At 46.3% G+C, this 17,501-nt stretch overlaps 1 protein-coding gene across 2 annotated transcripts in view; it reads right to left on the reverse strand.

Moving 5' to 3' along the window:
- Positions 1-17,046, reverse strand: part of LMCD1 (LIM and cysteine rich domains 1) — a 39,073-nt gene extending 22,027 nt beyond the window's left edge. For both annotated transcript variants that reach the window (XM_029601453.1, XM_029601452.1), the window contains exons 1-2: positions 16,942-17,046; positions 544-638 (exon numbers count right to left, since the gene is read on the reverse strand). In XM_029601453.1, the coding sequence (XP_029457313.1) occupies positions 544-594 (51 nt within the window). In that variant the 5' untranslated portion in view covers positions 595-638; positions 16,942-17,046. The remainder of the gene's footprint in view (positions 1-543; positions 639-16,941) is intronic.
- Positions 17,047-17,501: the final 455 nt, after the last annotated feature.

The raw sequence follows: 17,501 nt of genomic DNA on the forward strand, positions 1-17,501 counted from the left end.
CAGTGAGAACTTCCCTCACACATACACACTGCCCCACCACAGGACTGCAGTAGTGCGAACTTCCCTCACACACACACATTGCCCCACCACAGGACTGCAGCAGTGCGAACTTCCCTCAGCTACCCTGAGGGCTTACTGTGTCCCAAAACCGCTGTAGAAGAATTATGTTTAAAAACGAGTTTATTTTCCCTGCCCATGTAATCCTTGGCCTGTGCTTAACTCTTGGTAGTCTTAGTGATATGGACCAGCGCTCTTCATGCATCTTTCTGGTACTTCCCACAGCTGTGAAACAGGGCCTCTGTATCCCTTCTCAGGTTTAACTGCAATCCACCGCATCACCTCAGGCCTCAGCTGCATCCACTGGGACACATTCCCCAGTAAATGCCTTTCTGGAAAACATTAACTCTTAAAATAATACGAGTGTCTGGATCTCGTTTTCCTGGACTGATAAAAGCATTGGTATAGGCTGGTGTTTACAAGTGCAACAATTATCAGTGGAAAAGACACTGCATAACAGGCGCTCTCCTGCGGCATAAACCTTACCTCCAGGCATGAGACTCGAAGCCTGCACAGGCTGCCCTGCACCGCATACATGGTGCACCTTGTCCTAGCTGCTGCTGCTGCTGGCTGACAGACATCTGGAAAAGACACAAGAGTTTTCCGTTTAAAACAGCTTGGACTGAAATGTTCATTTTTTTTTTTTTGGCATTCTGTATCCTTTCAAAGAACTGTGGCAGTACTGAAAGAGGCGCACATAACTCCAGAGGTCCGGCAGCTCAGGGCCTGCTGCGGTCTACAGAAACCCCAGTCACCGGTGAGGGACCAGCAGGCTACAAGCTTCCGGTCATTCTGACTACCCTGGCTGCTTGTCACGGTTGCATAAATGTCTAATTATGCAGTAATCTGTCTGCATAGAATTAAAGAGAACAGAAGAGGAGTTAATATTATTATTATAAGGCATCAGAGTGCTGATTCTATCACAGTTTAGTTCTAGGACTTGAAGGCTGCGTGTTTGCTGATAGACCAGCCCAGGTAGGCATATGCTAATATCCCTGCCAGCCTCTGGCACATCTCACCTGAGCAGGAAGCCACTCTGCCACTGGTCTGTTTCTTGGACGGCACAGAATGGTGACAGTGGGTATCCTGAAATAGCTTAAAGAGTATGCACTAGTCCACCCAACAATAAATCTGTTCTCCGGCTTCAGTTTCATGGCAGCTCCACCCATGGTTTCTAAAAACTCACATATTGTTTTGTGAAAATAAGTGGTGTTTTATTTCCCATTGTAATTGGCCGGGGTGGTTTATTTTCACCTTTCCTCACCCACATGAGGAGTTCGGCGCCCTGTCAGCCCCCTCCTACCTCACAGGAGGGCCAGCTGAGCAGTGTAAAGGCACAGGATGGGGCATGGGTTGTGCCTGGAAGCTATGTGTCCTGGCCCATGGGCTGGCAGCCATCCCCTGAGAGACTCGGCAGACACTGTGCTGTTTTCCAGGCTTCTGGTGTTAGCGACTGTGGACTGGTCTCCATCTCCGTGGTAAAAGGGCAGATGAGCCATAGAGCAGAAAAAAAAAAATGACAAACTCGTTTGTTACTAGTCTGTGTCACTTGGGAGCAGACCTGAGTGCTGCCACAACTCCGTTGGGAACCAGGACTGGACCAGATGTAGTGGGCCACGAGTCAGAAAACCAAGACTGGGACAGCATTAAAGATGGTGATCCTGAATGAGACCTGCAGACAGCTCCTCGGCTACAGGTGACAGTGTCATCACAAAAAAAAATCAGACTTAAAAACACCGGTACAAGAAAAGACTGAAGCCATCAGACATCTTCTCCAGAAAATTTTGCCTTCTGGTTCGAGCAACGTTAACATGTGTGACTGTTTTGGCTTCCTCTGGTTCTGTACATATCCAAACCCACTGGTAAATATTTCATTTGAAATAAAGGTGGCAGTGGTTGATTACACATGCTTCTTCCATTGCCAGCCTGCACTATGGCTACAATGTTCCCCTCAGGCCTTCCATGTACCTTGAACCACATCTGCCACAGCCAGCCAAGAGATCACTGGTTTTAAAAATAAACCGGGCAAGATGAAAACCAAGGTTAAGGACCTGTTCCAGACAAACTGCAGCAGCTGCTCCCTGTTGGCACCTGCCCATCACAGAGCGGTCACCTCTTTCTAGCACATCTCTACACATGAGCAGTGACAGTACACTGCCCACCGCCCTACCTGTCCGTATGAGCTTTCTAGCACACCTCCACACATGGTGCTCCAATCACACAGCGCACAACCCTACCTGCCATTGTGTGTCCTTTCTAGCACATCTCTGTACATTGTGTACTTCTGTAAATCATGCTATAGTCGAACGTGTCACGGTGTGCACGTGCTCAAGTCTCTATCACACCTCTATATACGGTGTACTGATGTAAATGATGCTGTCATGCAGCCAAATACGTCAGTATGTGCACACTTTCTATCACACCTCTACACAGTGTTCTGGAGTAAACAGTGTTACAGTCAATAACTGTACATCGGTGCTGGACAAAATGGTAGAAGCCATTCTGAAAAACAAAATCACTGACCATATAGATAAATATAGCTTAATGGGGAAGAATCAACATCGGTAAGGCAAGATTTTCTTTTGCTAAAAAAGAAAAATGTTGATTTTTTTTTTTGAAGATGTAAAATATGTAGATAAGGGTGAGCCAGTTGATATAGAGTATTTGGATTTTCATTCGACAAAAAGTCATCCATGAGAGACTCCTTAGGAAATTACAAAGTCATGGGATCGGATGCAGTGTCTAATTGTGGATTGGTAACTGGATAAAACCAGAAAACAGAAAGTAGGACTAAATGGTCAATTTTTTAAATTGAGAACAAATGATCTGGAAAAGGGAACAATGAGTGAGGTGATCAAATTTACTGATAACACAAATTATTTAAAATTGTTAAAACAGCTGCAGATTGCCAGGTATTGTGGAAGGACCCTTGTGAGGTTAGGCAACTGAATAACAGATGAATTTTAATGTGGAAAAGTGCAAAATGATACACATAGGGAAAAGTATTCTAACTATAGGTACGCAATGCTGGATTCTCTACTGGAAGCCTCCTATTGCCTCTATCGATCCACTTGAGTATTGTGTGCAATTCTGGTCACCCCCATCTCAAGATAAACATAATGGAACTAGAAAAAGTGCAGAGGAGGAAGACAAAACATGATACAGGGGATGGAGCATCTCTCCTATGATGAGAAGCTATGCAGGCCAGGGCTCTTCAGCTTGGAAAAGAGACGGCTGAGAGGAGAAATGATAGTTTATAAAATCATGAGTGGGGTGGGACGGATAAATAAAGGCCGATTATTTATCCTTTCAAAAAAGATACAAAGAAGGGGTCACGCCATGAAACTAACAACCAGCAGATTTACAACAGACCGTAGAAAGTACTCTCACACAGTGAGTATCAAGCTGTAGAATCTGTTGCCAGAGGACATGGTCAAGGCGTCTAGTAGAGTGGGGTTTAAAAGAGATTTGGACAGGTACCTTGAGGAAAAGTTCATAACGTATTAGTCAGGTAGACTAAAGAAAGCTATTGCTATCCCTAGAAGTTCGTAACAGGAACAGATCGACTTTATGGGATCTGCTGGGTACTTGCGATCTGGATTGGCCCCTGTTGAAGACAGGATGCTGGGCTCGATGGACCTTGGTCTGACGCACCATGGCACTTCTTCTGTTCATGTCAGTTTCTGCACTTTCTAGCACCCTTCTGCACATGGTGCACTGGGGTAAATGGTGCTATAGTCGGATATTTTTCTCATCATTGAATATTGCAAATCAGATTTCTTACCATAAATGTCCCCTGTCTCACCACTGGGGGAAACTCTAAGGTGAGGCATGTCCCCGCTGGGACTCAGCCAACAGGACAGCGCCTCCTAGTGCTCAAGCAGTGGAAATTCTGAGCTTTCCCCTGCTGCCATGCTGATCTCTCAGCACCACTGGGCATATACACTACATATTTTGGAGGAGGAGAGAAGCAGCTATTTAAGACATCAACTCCAGCAAAAACAATATTGGGATGCCAGTGCAGATGCTTTGGAATGTGGTTAGACTCTGGGTATGTATGGAACACAGTTTAAAGAGCCAGCTGTGCCCTCAAAGAAAAGTGATTTGTTTACATGCTGTGAAACTGCTCAAATGGGCAGAAGGAAGCGATCTACAGCCTGACAGTCAGTAAATCAGCTTCCTTCAGCAGTATTAAGGGAACGAGTTAGAACGTGGCATATATTTTACCGCAGGATCAAACAACGTCTTGTATGTTGGAATGAAACAGAGGCGTTGAACTATACCAGGAAACTATTTCCCCGCTGCTGCCAACTTTCAACCACCTACAAAATGAAAAGAAGTCTAACAGAATCCGAGCCTCCGCGAATCTCTCCACCGCCCAAAACATTCTTGGCCAAGGTCCTTTCCATTGCCTGCAATGTGTGACCCTCTGATAACAGAAGTGGCTTTTCACAATAGGAGGAGCTCATGACCCTAGTGATACCCTGGAAAACAAAGCAAGGAATAATAAAACTTGACTGGCAACATGTCAGGGTTTGGGCAAGGAAGCAGGAAAGTGCATGAGGTTTAACTCAGATCAGCAGTGTTTTCAGCAGACCTCGGAGATTTTGTAAAGGTTCATGAGTTTGTTGCTCAATAGCATTAGCAAAACGATTGTAATTTCAGCACCTGATCTTTATGCCAACAAGTACACTGACAGGTTCTGTATCCCTGTTTTCCTCCCTTGAGCCCTCCAGTGCTAGTGGTGACAGGCTCTGTAACCCTGCGCTGTCCCCCGAGCTCTCCAGTCCTAGAAGTGACAGGCTCTGTATCCCTGTGTCCATCCCCTGGCCTAAGCCATCCAATCTTAGAGGTGACAGGCTGTGTAACCCAGCACCCATCCCCTTAGCTCTCCAGTCCTAGATATGACAGGCTGTGTCCTTGCACCCCCCCCTCCCCCACCAAGTTCTCTAGTCAGGTGACAGGTTTTGTATCCCTGCTTGTCCCCTGAGCCCTCCCCAGTCCTAGAAGCAACAGGCTTTGTATTCAGATGCCTGCCCGATTCCTACAGCCAAGCTTTCTCTTATCTTTATTTTGATAAGACGGAAATAGAATGGAGAACTTGCTACCTGTTAACCTAAAACAAAAATCAAGTTCAGCCCATCATTCTCTTAAATTGCTATGTTTACAATGTATGCCACTATACATATGTAGGCAGGGCTCGTTTTCACACACCTTTTCCCCTCCACCTGCTTATTTTGACCCGTGGGCCCTGAAAAATACAAGCATCCTGCATGTGAGTACCGTCACTTTTTTTTCCAGATGAAAAGCACTGCAAGTTTATTTGTTGGAAATAGATTTATTAAACTGTCGGATTTTCTTTACTAATGACACAGATGGATATAATCTCCTATTCTACAATCCTAAAAATCGTCATCATTTCGGTATTTCATAATTCATTGAAATGCAAAAGTTATATCTTCCTCAACCATTTGAGAAGGATTTCATAGCTTATCTGTTGTTACTCTTTTTCAAAACTAGTTATTTTAGGATCAAAAGGGGTCATTTTTCCAGAGGTGTAAACAGTAGAGTTTTAGGAACCTTTTAGCCTTGGAGAAAGCTGCATTTTTCTTTTGACTCCCAGTGACCTTTTATTGGGCCCGTGTAAGAATAATTAAAAGATGAGGCTACTCATGAGCTTCGGAGAGACCACAATGATCCCCCTTCTTAGGATGGCTGGTTACGCTGAAGACAGGATCAGCGTGGGGCTGAACGTCTGTGCTACCCGGGGGGGGGGGGGGGAGTGGCTCAGATCGGAAGTTCCACCACTCTTTTTTTTTTTCAGACTTAACAGGCAGAAGAAGAAGCAGGGGAGCTCTGCTCCAGCTCCTCCCCTCCAGGCAGCCTGCCGGGAAGAAGAGGGGAGCAGGCAGAAAAGAGAACAGCCACTCTGCTCCCTAACCCAGCCCCTGCACCTCTTTGTTATCCCCTTTCCTCTCCGGTTGGGAATGGATAGGGAGGGGGTGATCCTGAGGCAGACCCTGCAGAGCGAAGATCAGACAAAAAAAAAAAAGGGAAATAGCACGTTTGAAACATGCGAGAAGCAGTGCAAATTGTCAAGGCTTCAACCCTACTACTGCTCACAAGTTTAATTCAACCCTTTTTTTGGTGTGTGTGTCTGTTATCTAGGGCTTAGTTTCTGGTGGAATGACCCAGAACAGCGTTCTGCTACGTTTTTACTGGGACCCACGGAAGCAGAATAGAGCTGGAAGTGTAAATCAGTTTTGGCTCCCTCGCAGAAACAGAGCAGAGCCAGTAGGGGTCATGGATCATTTCCGACCCCCTCCTAGCCACTGGAGCAGAGAGAGTATTGGAACTGCAGCCACAGGGCCTTGATATTTTGTGCTGTATCCCAGCACTGATTGAGGAGGCTGGGAGGGAGGACAGCCGAGGTCGAAGACACACAGGGTGAATGCCTGTCAGTTCCACTGCCTCTGCCGCTACTGGTGTGCTGGTTGACTGGCCCCACTGCGGCTTATCATGCGGACTTCCTGAGCACCGGTGGGGGCTGGGGATGGAGGATCACTGGGTTAAGGAGAAAGAGGAAGCGTTGTGTTCGTGTATGTGTTTGGGGAGTTCAAACCCCTCTTGCACAGATCACACCTGGCTCTGCTCCACCTCCGCTCCACCCCCCCCCCCCCCCCCCCCCCCCGTTACACAGCTCCACTTCTGTAATTTCCTCAAATGAAACCCTGGTGCTACCTCATCTTTTGGAGAATCCTTGTGTCAAAGCTGACAGAGATTCCTGAGCGGAGGAAACAGAAAAGCACCACCACATTAAGTACCCAAAAGCCATACGTCACACTATTTTGAAAGACATCTACCACAGCCACAAGGTGGCAAAACCCCTTTGAGCAAATTGAGGCCTGTGAGCATGCTCCTATCTGCAGGGGAATAGGGAAGATGATTCTAGTCCATCTAATTGGGTTGGATAATGACTACTGAAAGCAATTATTCCTTGCATATGCGCTATCTTAATCATATGTAGATATAAAACATAGTAACATAGAAATGACTGCAGACAAGGACCAAATGGTCCATCTAGTCTGCCCAGCAAGCTTCCTATGGTAGCATCTGCTGCACTGTGCAGGTTACCCTCATGTTTCTCTTAGGGGTAGCAACAACTGCTGCTCCATGCAGTTACCCCAAGCCTTATGATAACCCATAAAAAATCTACGGCTAGCCACATTTTTACTGAGTGAAGAGCCTTTGTGAAAATTCAGATAGTGCTGCTTACTGTCCTTTGCATATAGACTTGGCCTTAAAAGCGGTCCTATGCTTTTTCTCTTATGTCTGCATATCGTACCCCAGACCATAAAAGTCAGGGTCCTTAATGGTTTTTGTCTGAATCCAATTCCTCTTCCACGCCCCCCGCTACTGTCAATGTGGAGACCAATGTTGCAGTTGCGTCAAAAGCAACAGGACTTATTGGTTAAGGTAGTAATCCCATGCCTTCTGTCAAGGGTTGTAACTGCTACTCCCTGCAGGCTACCCCGATGCTTAGTTCCCCAAGCCATAAATGCATCAAGGCTTATTGATTGAGGGTAGTAACCGCCACTCTAGCAAGTTACCCCATGCACCCTTTTCTTCATTCCCATCTTCTAGCCTTTAGGGATCCACAGTGTTTATCCCATGTCACTTTAAATTCTTTCACTGTTTTCTTCTTCACCACCTCCTCCGGAAGGGCACTCCAGGCATCCACCACCCTCTCCATGAAGAAATATTTCCTGACGTTGGTTATGAGTCTTCCTCCCTAGAGTTTCATTTCGTTACCTCTAGTTCTACTGATTTCTTTCAAAGGGAAAAGGTTTGAAGTTCATGCATCATTTAAAACCTTTCTCTCCCCCCAGGCAGTCCCTGCGCCGACAGCGCGGCTCATTCAGCAGCAAGGCAGATAAAAAACAGCTGCCCACATTTAAAAAAACGCGCCGAGAACGCCGCGATCGGAAGCCCCGCCCGCCCTCCAATAGGAGCCAGCCCAGAGGGGATTTAAAAAGTCTTCAGCCAGGCGCCGCGCGCCGTGCGTCGCGCGCCGAAGGAGCGCGACAAAGGGGCCTGCCCCTTTGTCTCGCCCCTTCGTAGAGCTCCGAGGAGGCTCGAGCCATACCCGCGGAACAACCTAAACCCCCAAACCTCCAACATAGGCAACAGCCAGCAAAGTTATGGAACAAACCGTTTCAGCAGTATGGAATACAAGTCTACCTCTCCAACAACTCTCCAGCCACCTCTGAGACCCCATGCAAAGGGCATCACCCCCTACCCTCCCGAAGCGCACAACGCTCAGCCCTCCTATCCAGACAGACTCAAACAGCTCGCTCAAACATCCAGCTCTTCAGCAGACAGACCCATGCTTCACTCTCAAGTTGACCTAAGCTCTTATATCATTCCTCCCACTGTCAGACTAGCCTTCCACCACGACCCACTTCCTTCCTAGAGAAGTCAACATGCAAATCTTCCCTATTCCTATCATATACCACCGCCACCTCCATCACACAAAAGCCTTCCAACAACCATCAAGACACACTAACAGATCTCTCATTCCAATCATGACGTCTCCGCTCACGCAGATGCTAGGTCTCACCATGTTCTCACTTACCCTTCTCAACGCACAATCGCTAACAAAGAAAACACACGTCCTCAATGACTTCCTCTCAGACTCAAAGCCAGATATCTGTGCCATCACAGAAACCTGGCTAAAAAGCTCAGACACAGCCCTAATAAACCAGTTACCGACTCACCTCTACGACATCATCTCGATCCCCAGGAAAAAGAAACGAGGAGGTGGTATTCTTCTAGCCTCCAAAAGGAATTTAAACTTAATTCACTTCCAATCAAAATCATCACACCTACAAAACTCGAATTAGGACTTTTCAAATCTAAACTCCTACAAATTCTTCTAATATATGCTCCGCCAGGACTTCTGGACTCAGATATTTCCCCCCTAATAGAAACAATAGCCAAATACATCAATATGGACTCGCCAGCCATAATAATGGGGGACTTCAACCTCCATGTAGACGCCTCTCCCCTCACCCCTAACTGTGAAGCACTCCTTTCCACCCTGGGTGCAATGGGCTTTAAACAAATCATAGAAAAACCAACCCATAAAGCAGGACACACTCTGGACCTCATCTTCATCAATTCTAATATATCTTATAAAAATGATCCTATCTGTACCACAATTCCCTGGTCAGACCATTCAATAATTACAACCACACTCATGACTCAAGAAAGCCCTAAACCTCCTCAACCACCTTCCACCATCCAATTTAGGAAAACCTGCACTTCTGACACACTCAGTGATCAACTCACCAAAGAACTCCCCAACCTGGACACCACGAGCCCAGATGCAGCCTTCCTCTCTTGGCACAATATCACCGAGGCAATAGCAAATAAATTATGTCCTAAAACGGTGAAAATAATCAACTCAATACAGAAGAAGAAACAACCCTGGTTCTCCCCAGAACTCAAGCAGATGAAACAAATCCTCAGACACAAAGAATACGAATGGCGTAAGATCCCCAACTCCACTAATTTAGCTGATTACAAACGCACCCTCCACAACTACAGGATCACCATCTTAAAGACAAAAAGAGACTTCTATGCCCACAGAATACACGACCTTCAATTTGATGCCAGGACCCTATTCTCTTACGTCTCCCAACTCACAAAATCCCCATCACCCACCATTCCAGACGACCAAGCACAAACCAAAGCAGACGAATTAGCACTCTACTTTCAGAAAAAAACTGCAGACACATTAGCACGCCTACCGAACAATGCAACTCCACCCTCCATAATTTTCAATTCCAGGACTTATATTGGGGCCATCCTTGATTCCTTTGAACCTACAACACCACTGGAAATCGAATCTATACTTAAGAAACTAAAACCATCAAACCACCCAACAGATCACATTCCAACTAAACTACTGCTTCTCATCCCGAATACTATTTCCAGAGCATTGGCCAACATTATAAATTGCTCACTCTCCCAAGGAATCTACCCGGACAGGCTGAAAACCGCATCCCTCAAACCTCTCCTGAAGAAACCTAACCTCGACACAAGTGAACCTTCTAACTTCCGCCCCATATCCAACCTCCCTTTTTTAGCAAAAATCATGGAGAAAGTTGTTAATACACAACTTTCCGTATACCTGGAAGAGCACAATATCTTTCACCCATCCCAATATGGCTTTCGTAAAGCAGCGAGTACAGAAACCCTTCTTATCTCCCTTGCCGACCACATCCTCATGGGCCTAGACAAAGGTCAATCTTTTATCCTAGTCCTTCTGGACATTTCATCCGCATTTGACACCGTGAACCACTCCATCCTACTAAATCGCCTAGCAGAAATCGGATTAACAGGATCTGCACACAGCTGGTTTAACTCCTTTCTAAGTAACAGAAGCTTCAAAGTAAAAATCAATAACAACGAATCCCCAGATGTCAAATCAACATTAGGAGTACCACAAGGCTCTTCCTTATCACCCACACTATTCAATATATACCTCCTGCCCCTCTGTCAACTGCTCACGGACCTAAAATTAAAATTCTATCTATATGCAGATGACGTACAGATTCTGATTCCCATTACAGAATCTCTCCCTAAATCTCTCGCCTTTTGGGAAATCTGCCTCAAATCTATAAACAGTCTGCTCACCAACTTGAATCTAGTTCTGAACGCAAATAAGACTGAACTCCTAATCATCTCCTCGGACCACTCGGCCGTAATCAATCCACCAGCAGGCAACACCCAGATCACGCAAGTAAGGGACCTTGGAGTAATCATTGATAACCGTCTGAATCTTAAGAAAGCCATCAATAACACTACCAAGGACTGCTTTTATAAATTACAAGTCATGAAAAGGCTCAAACCCCTCCTCCACTTCCAAGATTTCAGGACAGTGCTCCAAGTCACACTCTTTTCCAAAACAGATTACTGTAACTCTCTTCTCCTCGGGCTCCCTACTTCATCTATCAAACCACTACAGATGCTCCAAAATGCTGCGGCAAGAATCCTGACTAATACCAACAGAGGAACACACATCACCCCCATACTACAGAACCTGCACTGGCTGCCAATCAAATATAGAATATTACACAAGGCTATCACTATAATTCACAAAGTCATTCACAACCAACAACAACTAGACCTCCAGATTCCCCTCAAATTATACACATCAGACAGACCGATTCGAGAAGCATATAAAGGCACCCTGCAACCCCCTACAACGAAATCTACCCGCCTATCATCTACCAAAGAACGAACCTTCTCTACAGCTGGCCCAGCCATCTGGAACAAGATGCCCACAGAACTCAGATTAGAACCATGCCCGTCTACCTTCCGCAAAAAACTTAAGACATGGCTCTTCATCCAGGCCTTCACTTAACCAACAGTTCCAGCAATTCCTCACTAATTCAGACACTGACTCCTAGCTAAACTCTATGACAAGTGTAGCCTATACACTTACGCCTCTTCTCATCATATTATTGTATCATCTAATTATCTAATTTGTTCAGTTATGCCTTCTATCGCTCCGGCTACCCTAGCCATCCAGGTTAATACCCCCTGTTATATGTAACTTTCATTTCTTGTTATATGATTGACTTTGTTATTCCCCTCATGTTATTTGTAAACCGATCTGATATGAATTTCTTTCATGAAGGTCGGTATATAAAAATGTTAAATAAATAAATAAATAAATAAATATCTGAAGGTCTGTATCCTATCTCCCCTGTGCCTCCTCTCTTCCAGGATAGATCCTTCAGCCTCTCCTCATATGTCTTCTGATACTGACCCCACACCATTTTGGTCACCTTCTCTGGGACAGCCTCCATCCTGTCTCTATCCTTTTTGAGAGATGGGTTCCAGAGTAATTTTTAATCTTTAAAAATTAATTATATGTGCAGATCCCACTGAAACATTTTACTTCATGTATTGACTGCATTTTGACTCAAAGGGCTTTATGAACTGGAAAAGCCCAAACTGGCATATTATCCTGTCCTGAAAACAAGGTCACAAAATGCAGCACAATAAAAACTTGGAACTGGGTCCATAGTACTTACTGTAGTAGAAATGCGAGGGGAAACCCCTTTTTAAAGATGTGCTTAGATCATTTTATGGCTATGGACAGTAGGGGGCAATATATTAAGGTCACTCTTCACCTGCACAAAACACACCAACACCAGGATAAGAGGACCTGAGGGTGCCTCTTATTCACCATGGGGTAGATTTTCAAAGAGGTACGCGTATACGATACGCGTGTACCCCCGAAAACCTACCCCAAACCCCCCCTGCGCGTGCCGAGCCTATTTTGCATAGGCTTGGTGGCGCACACAAGCCCCGGGACACGCGTAAGTCCCGGGGCTTGGCGCCGGCCCGGGGACGTGGTCAAGGCCTCCGGACCAGCCCCCGGGTCGGGTGATGGTGCACCAGCAGCCTGCTGGCGCGCGCAGATTTATGTCTGCTTTCAGCAGGCATAAATCTGCCAACAAAAGGTAGGGGGGGTTTAGATAGGGCCGGGGGGGGGGGGGGTTTAGGTAGGGGAAGGGAGGGGAAGGTGTGGGGGGGGGGGGGAGGGAACAGGCAGCGCGTGCCGGAATCGGCGCGCGCAGGTTGCACAAATGTGCACCCCCTTGCGCGCGCCGACCCCGGATTTTATAAGATACGTGCGGCTACGCGCGTATCTTATAAAATCCAATGTAATTTTGTTCGCGCCTGGTGCGCGAACAAAAGTACGCGCTCGTGCAAAATTATAAAATCTACCCCCATGGTTTCTCTGCTCTTCACTTGAATGATTGTTCCTGATAAAAAAAAAAAAGTCATGATTTGGCTTTGGGGAGGTCTGCAAGCAGCCTTACAGCCGCGCCTGGCCTTTCAGAGCTCAAGATCTGTAATAAAGAAGACTGAAAGACTTTCTTGAGTTAGATCTCCTTTTAAGAACCCAAATACTTATAATTTCAGACGCGACCCAAACATCTGTCTCTGTGAGGAGCAGCCTCTCTGGTTTTTCCCGCCCTGCCAACCAAGACATCAGTAATAATTAAAGACGAAAACTGGTTTACATTTCCATTTTTGAAGCCCCTAATTAATTCCAGACGTGCCAGCAAGTGCTATTGCTCAGATTGGTAAAATGATGATGCCCACAACTCACTTCCAGACTCCTCCACTAAGAGCTGCGTGTCAGGAGGAACCCACTGGGCATGGGGCAGGGGGCTTCTGGCATTCTGCTTCTGGTAAAGGGACCACCCGTACCACCCAAAGACTCTGGATCCTCATGCCAGCATGCCAGAGGCATCGTGCTTGGAAACAAATCTGTTGTGTGGCCTTTGGAAATCTTTTCCATACAGCACAGAAGCCGGTGGCTTTTTTCTTTTTTTGAGAGGTCTGTGGCTTTCCTGTTATGACGCAGAAATAGTGGAAAATATCCAGGAGGACAAAAGGCATTTTTCAGTGAAGCGTAGAGAGCAAACTGCAGCAGGATCACAAGAGCATAAACCCAAGCTGTAAGCTGTGTGCTGAATGAATCCAAGCTGCAGACGTCTCCGCGGAAACCCCTGGAGATGTCCGCAAAGTTTCATGGTTTGCAGGGATAATCTATGGCCATGGCCATGGGATTGCTAGAGCTCCTTCAGGAGTCAGCCCAGTACTTCTCTGGAAAGTATTAACGAGAACGCTGGGGTTGCCATGGCCTGGAGAAGATCCTCCTATTACAAAGATTGTCACAGATCGTTACTACTAATAGAAGAATGTTCTCAGAGAGCACAGTGAGACACCTTCTGCTTAAACCATTCCATCACACTCCTCCAGCAACAGATAATTCCTCAACCCCACTCATTCAGGTTTTGCATTTATCTGAAGAGTGTAAGCCTGAGGGTGCATCTGTCTGAGGCCTCGCCCAGCAGCACTTGGGGATCCCTGAGGAGCAGTCCCAGCACCCTTCACTCATCTCAGAGACAAAGAACATGTTAAAGTGTGAAATACTGCACATGTGACCTGTCTCTCTCTCTCTCTCAATCAGAGGTGGGGAGAGATTATAGGGCTGAGCTCTGGCAGATTAAAAAGTGCACCCCCAGAGTGGGAAGAAGAATGGAGGTTTCCAGACAACACATTACCTTGTCATTTCAATACTTGGCTCTTTTTTTTTTTTTTTGTATATTTTTATTCTAAAAATAAATGTAGCTGCAAACCTCTGGCTGACACAGCCTCGTGCGATTCTGAGGTTTCTCCTTAGGCAGACCACGTGGAAAAATAAGATGAAAACTGCCTAGAATGCACACACAGACAGGTTTTGTAGCTCTGCAGAGACCCGAAATGTCTGCTGCTTCTTGCTGTGCAGTTCTCCTCCCTTCATCCTCCAGCTGTAGAAACAAAGGGCTGATTCAGTCCTGGCTGGCCAGTCTGGCTCCCCTGTATGCAGGGGTTTATGTGCTGGAAAAAGCCAGGCTGGCAGATACACAGAACCCCCTCAGTGCAGGAGGTGTACAATGGGCAGCAAAGTTTGAATCAGACCCAAAATGTGTCTACAGCACTGTCCACGCTGGAGCCCTATCCTCACTTCACAAAGATCAGCTGTTCCAAGAACTGAAGAATTAATTTGTGTTCACACTGCTAAAAAAACATCTTCATATGCGACCTGGAGACCTACACAAGATCTAATCTTCAGCTAAACCAGTTCAGTGGTAAAGTGATCTGCTGAATTGGTTGAAGAAAGCTGCTTTTGAGATATAATGTACAGAGCAGTTATGACCTTATAAATACCTTGTTCTGTATCCGTAATGGTAAATAATGTGCCCCTCCCACTACTGCCCATCTGCTGCCTTCCCTGTTTTTGTCCTGGTGAGACTGACGGGTACCGGAGGTAAAGGTGACTCCGCCCATTAATGGGAATGCCTCCTGTCACACACAGGCTGCTGCCAATGTCTTACACCTTTGCTCTGCTGTTTTATGATGTGGCATGGGAGCAATACTAGCTGTGGCCAGTGGATTGTCCCTAGTACGAAGCATTATGAACAGTTTTCAGCAGATTCTCCATGGCACAGGTGTGCACTGGTCAGCAGTCTGTGGTATGCAGTATCACTAGCTGTGGTCAGGGGATGCAACAGGCATTTGCATTCTCACTGTGACTGCACATCTCAGTGTGAGGAGAGGATGGAAGGACACTCAAGACTGGGGTCTGCTCCTGAGTGGCTCACTGAAGAGACAGGTAATGTTAAATCAGTAGTAGAGAGACTGAGCACGCCCAGCCCATCAGATCCTTGCGGAACATTTCAGACCTTCTCATTTACAAAGAATGGGGTCCTAGCTGACCTGGACTCACCATTTGGGTGCTCTATGGACTGCAAAGGTGCATTCTGCTTAGCATATGCTCATAGGAAGGGAATGGCACTTGCTCTGTTGGTGGATGGATGCTGGTAATCAGTCTCATAAAAGCACTTCCATTGTTTCATACTCCTTTGCTTTTTTACAGTTAATGTTGTAAACAGCACAGTTTTAACTTTTCAGCTTTACAAAGGCAAACCTCTTTCCTAAAATAAATAATGCATTTTCCATAACAGGGTTTTGCTTTGGGGATTTTCACTCATCTGCAATGGAGAAAACTCATCTGCAATGGAGAAAACCCTGTCTCTCTGGTGATATGTACAAATGATTGTGCTACCTGCCAGTGATTTAAGGAAATTATTACACTGTGATCAAAGACCCTGCATCCTTATAAACCCCAGGACACACCGTCCTTTTAAAATCCTCACCATGAGCTCCTGAGGATGGGACGTGCTCTGCCTCTCAGCTCAGAACTGTCCTGCAGTGGTCTGGCACAGTAACTGGATGCTCTTACTTACCTGCACACCTCAACACGCAGCGGGAAGAAAACAGCTACTGCCAGTGTCAACTCTTAATATCTGGCAGTGGCATGTCTGAGCACGAATGCATACATTTCAAGTATGTTTGCAGTGTGTGTCTTTATTGTGAAGATTATGTCTATGTGTATGCAAAGTGAGCATCTATGCATGTTTGCACGCACATGTACTGTGCAGCTGAGGGGAGCTCTGTATATTTGAAGTATGTATGTATGTATGTATGATGTGCACATGAGTATGTGTCTGTGCAAATACATATAATGTATAACTGAGGGGAGCTGTGCACATGTGTATTTCTGAACACATGTAGTGTGCAGCTAAGAGGGGAGCTGGGCACACGTGAAGTTAGATCTCCTTTTAAGAGTATATATGATGCACAAATGTGTGAGTGTGTATGTGTGTAATTGAGGGGATCTGTGCGCATTTTGTGTGCAGCTAAGTGAGGGGAGCTGTAGCTTCTGTATTTACTTCAACTGTTAAAATATACTTTTATTTTGATTATAAAAGATCATGGTTCAGAGGCATCCTACCAAAAGGGTATTTACAATACAGACACTATAGTATTTAAAAAATGAAATCAATCAAATCCAGTCTTGTACAACATGGTAAAACCGGTTGTATCTGCTCCTCTAATAATACTTTCCCTGTGAAGTTTCTTCATTACCTACATAGACACTCTCATACACACACTAGGCATGTTCTGCGTGCTGAACCAGTGCTGCAGGCATGACAGGACAGCGCACAGCTTTACGGAGGTTCCCCTCACATGCACTATAGAGGGGATACACTGGCAGCAAGTTCTGAGCTGCAGACACTCAGTCCCTTCCACCTTCCCCGTCCTGAACCTTGTGCCTGTAACGTGCTCGAGAGTGGTGTCGGAGCGGATCAAGCGATCCCAGTGCAGAGGGCACCGGATGATGGCAGGGGTCTGCCCTCATAGCTACAGCAAAGCGCCCTAGAGCAGTGCACGGCACGGGACGCTCACCTTCTGCATCCCCGGGCGGAGCTCCATCCTGCCGCCAGCGCTTCCTTCCCGCAGCGGCGCTGAGCGAAGCATCCCCGTCCCCAGGGCTGCACAGCCAGCCTGCCGAGCCAGGACATTTAACTGAAAGCTGCCAGCCAATCGGAGGCAGCGGGCAAACTCGGCCGGCCAATGGCAGAGGAAGGTGTTCCCCTGGCTTTCCTTTCCCTTTCACGTGGGGAACACCCACGGAGCCCAGACGGGCTGATGTCACTGCCATGCGGGTGCGAGAAAAGGCAAGAATGTTTGATTCACATTTTTACCAGTACAATCAGCTGGACAGAAGGACATAGCTGCTTCCGCTCTTCTGCTATTAATACTTTGGCCTTTAAAGGAATAGGAAGTAAATGATTCCACATAACTTACAAACTTATTCAGAGGAGAAGAGCAAGCCAAGAACAAATCCTACACTTCCAGGTCTGCAAACAGACGCTGTGTCCGTAGAACCGCCCTAATAATGGGAGCGGGACAGAATTTAGGACGCTTCCCTTACGTCGTGCAAAAAAAAAAGAACATTCACATTC

Source organism: Rhinatrema bivittatum, chromosome 4 (genome assembly GCF_901001135.1).
Source record: "Rhinatrema bivittatum chromosome 4, aRhiBiv1.1, whole genome shotgun sequence".
In the NCBI taxonomy this organism is placed as follows: Eukaryota; Metazoa; Chordata; class Amphibia; order Gymnophiona; family Rhinatrematidae; genus Rhinatrema; species Rhinatrema bivittatum.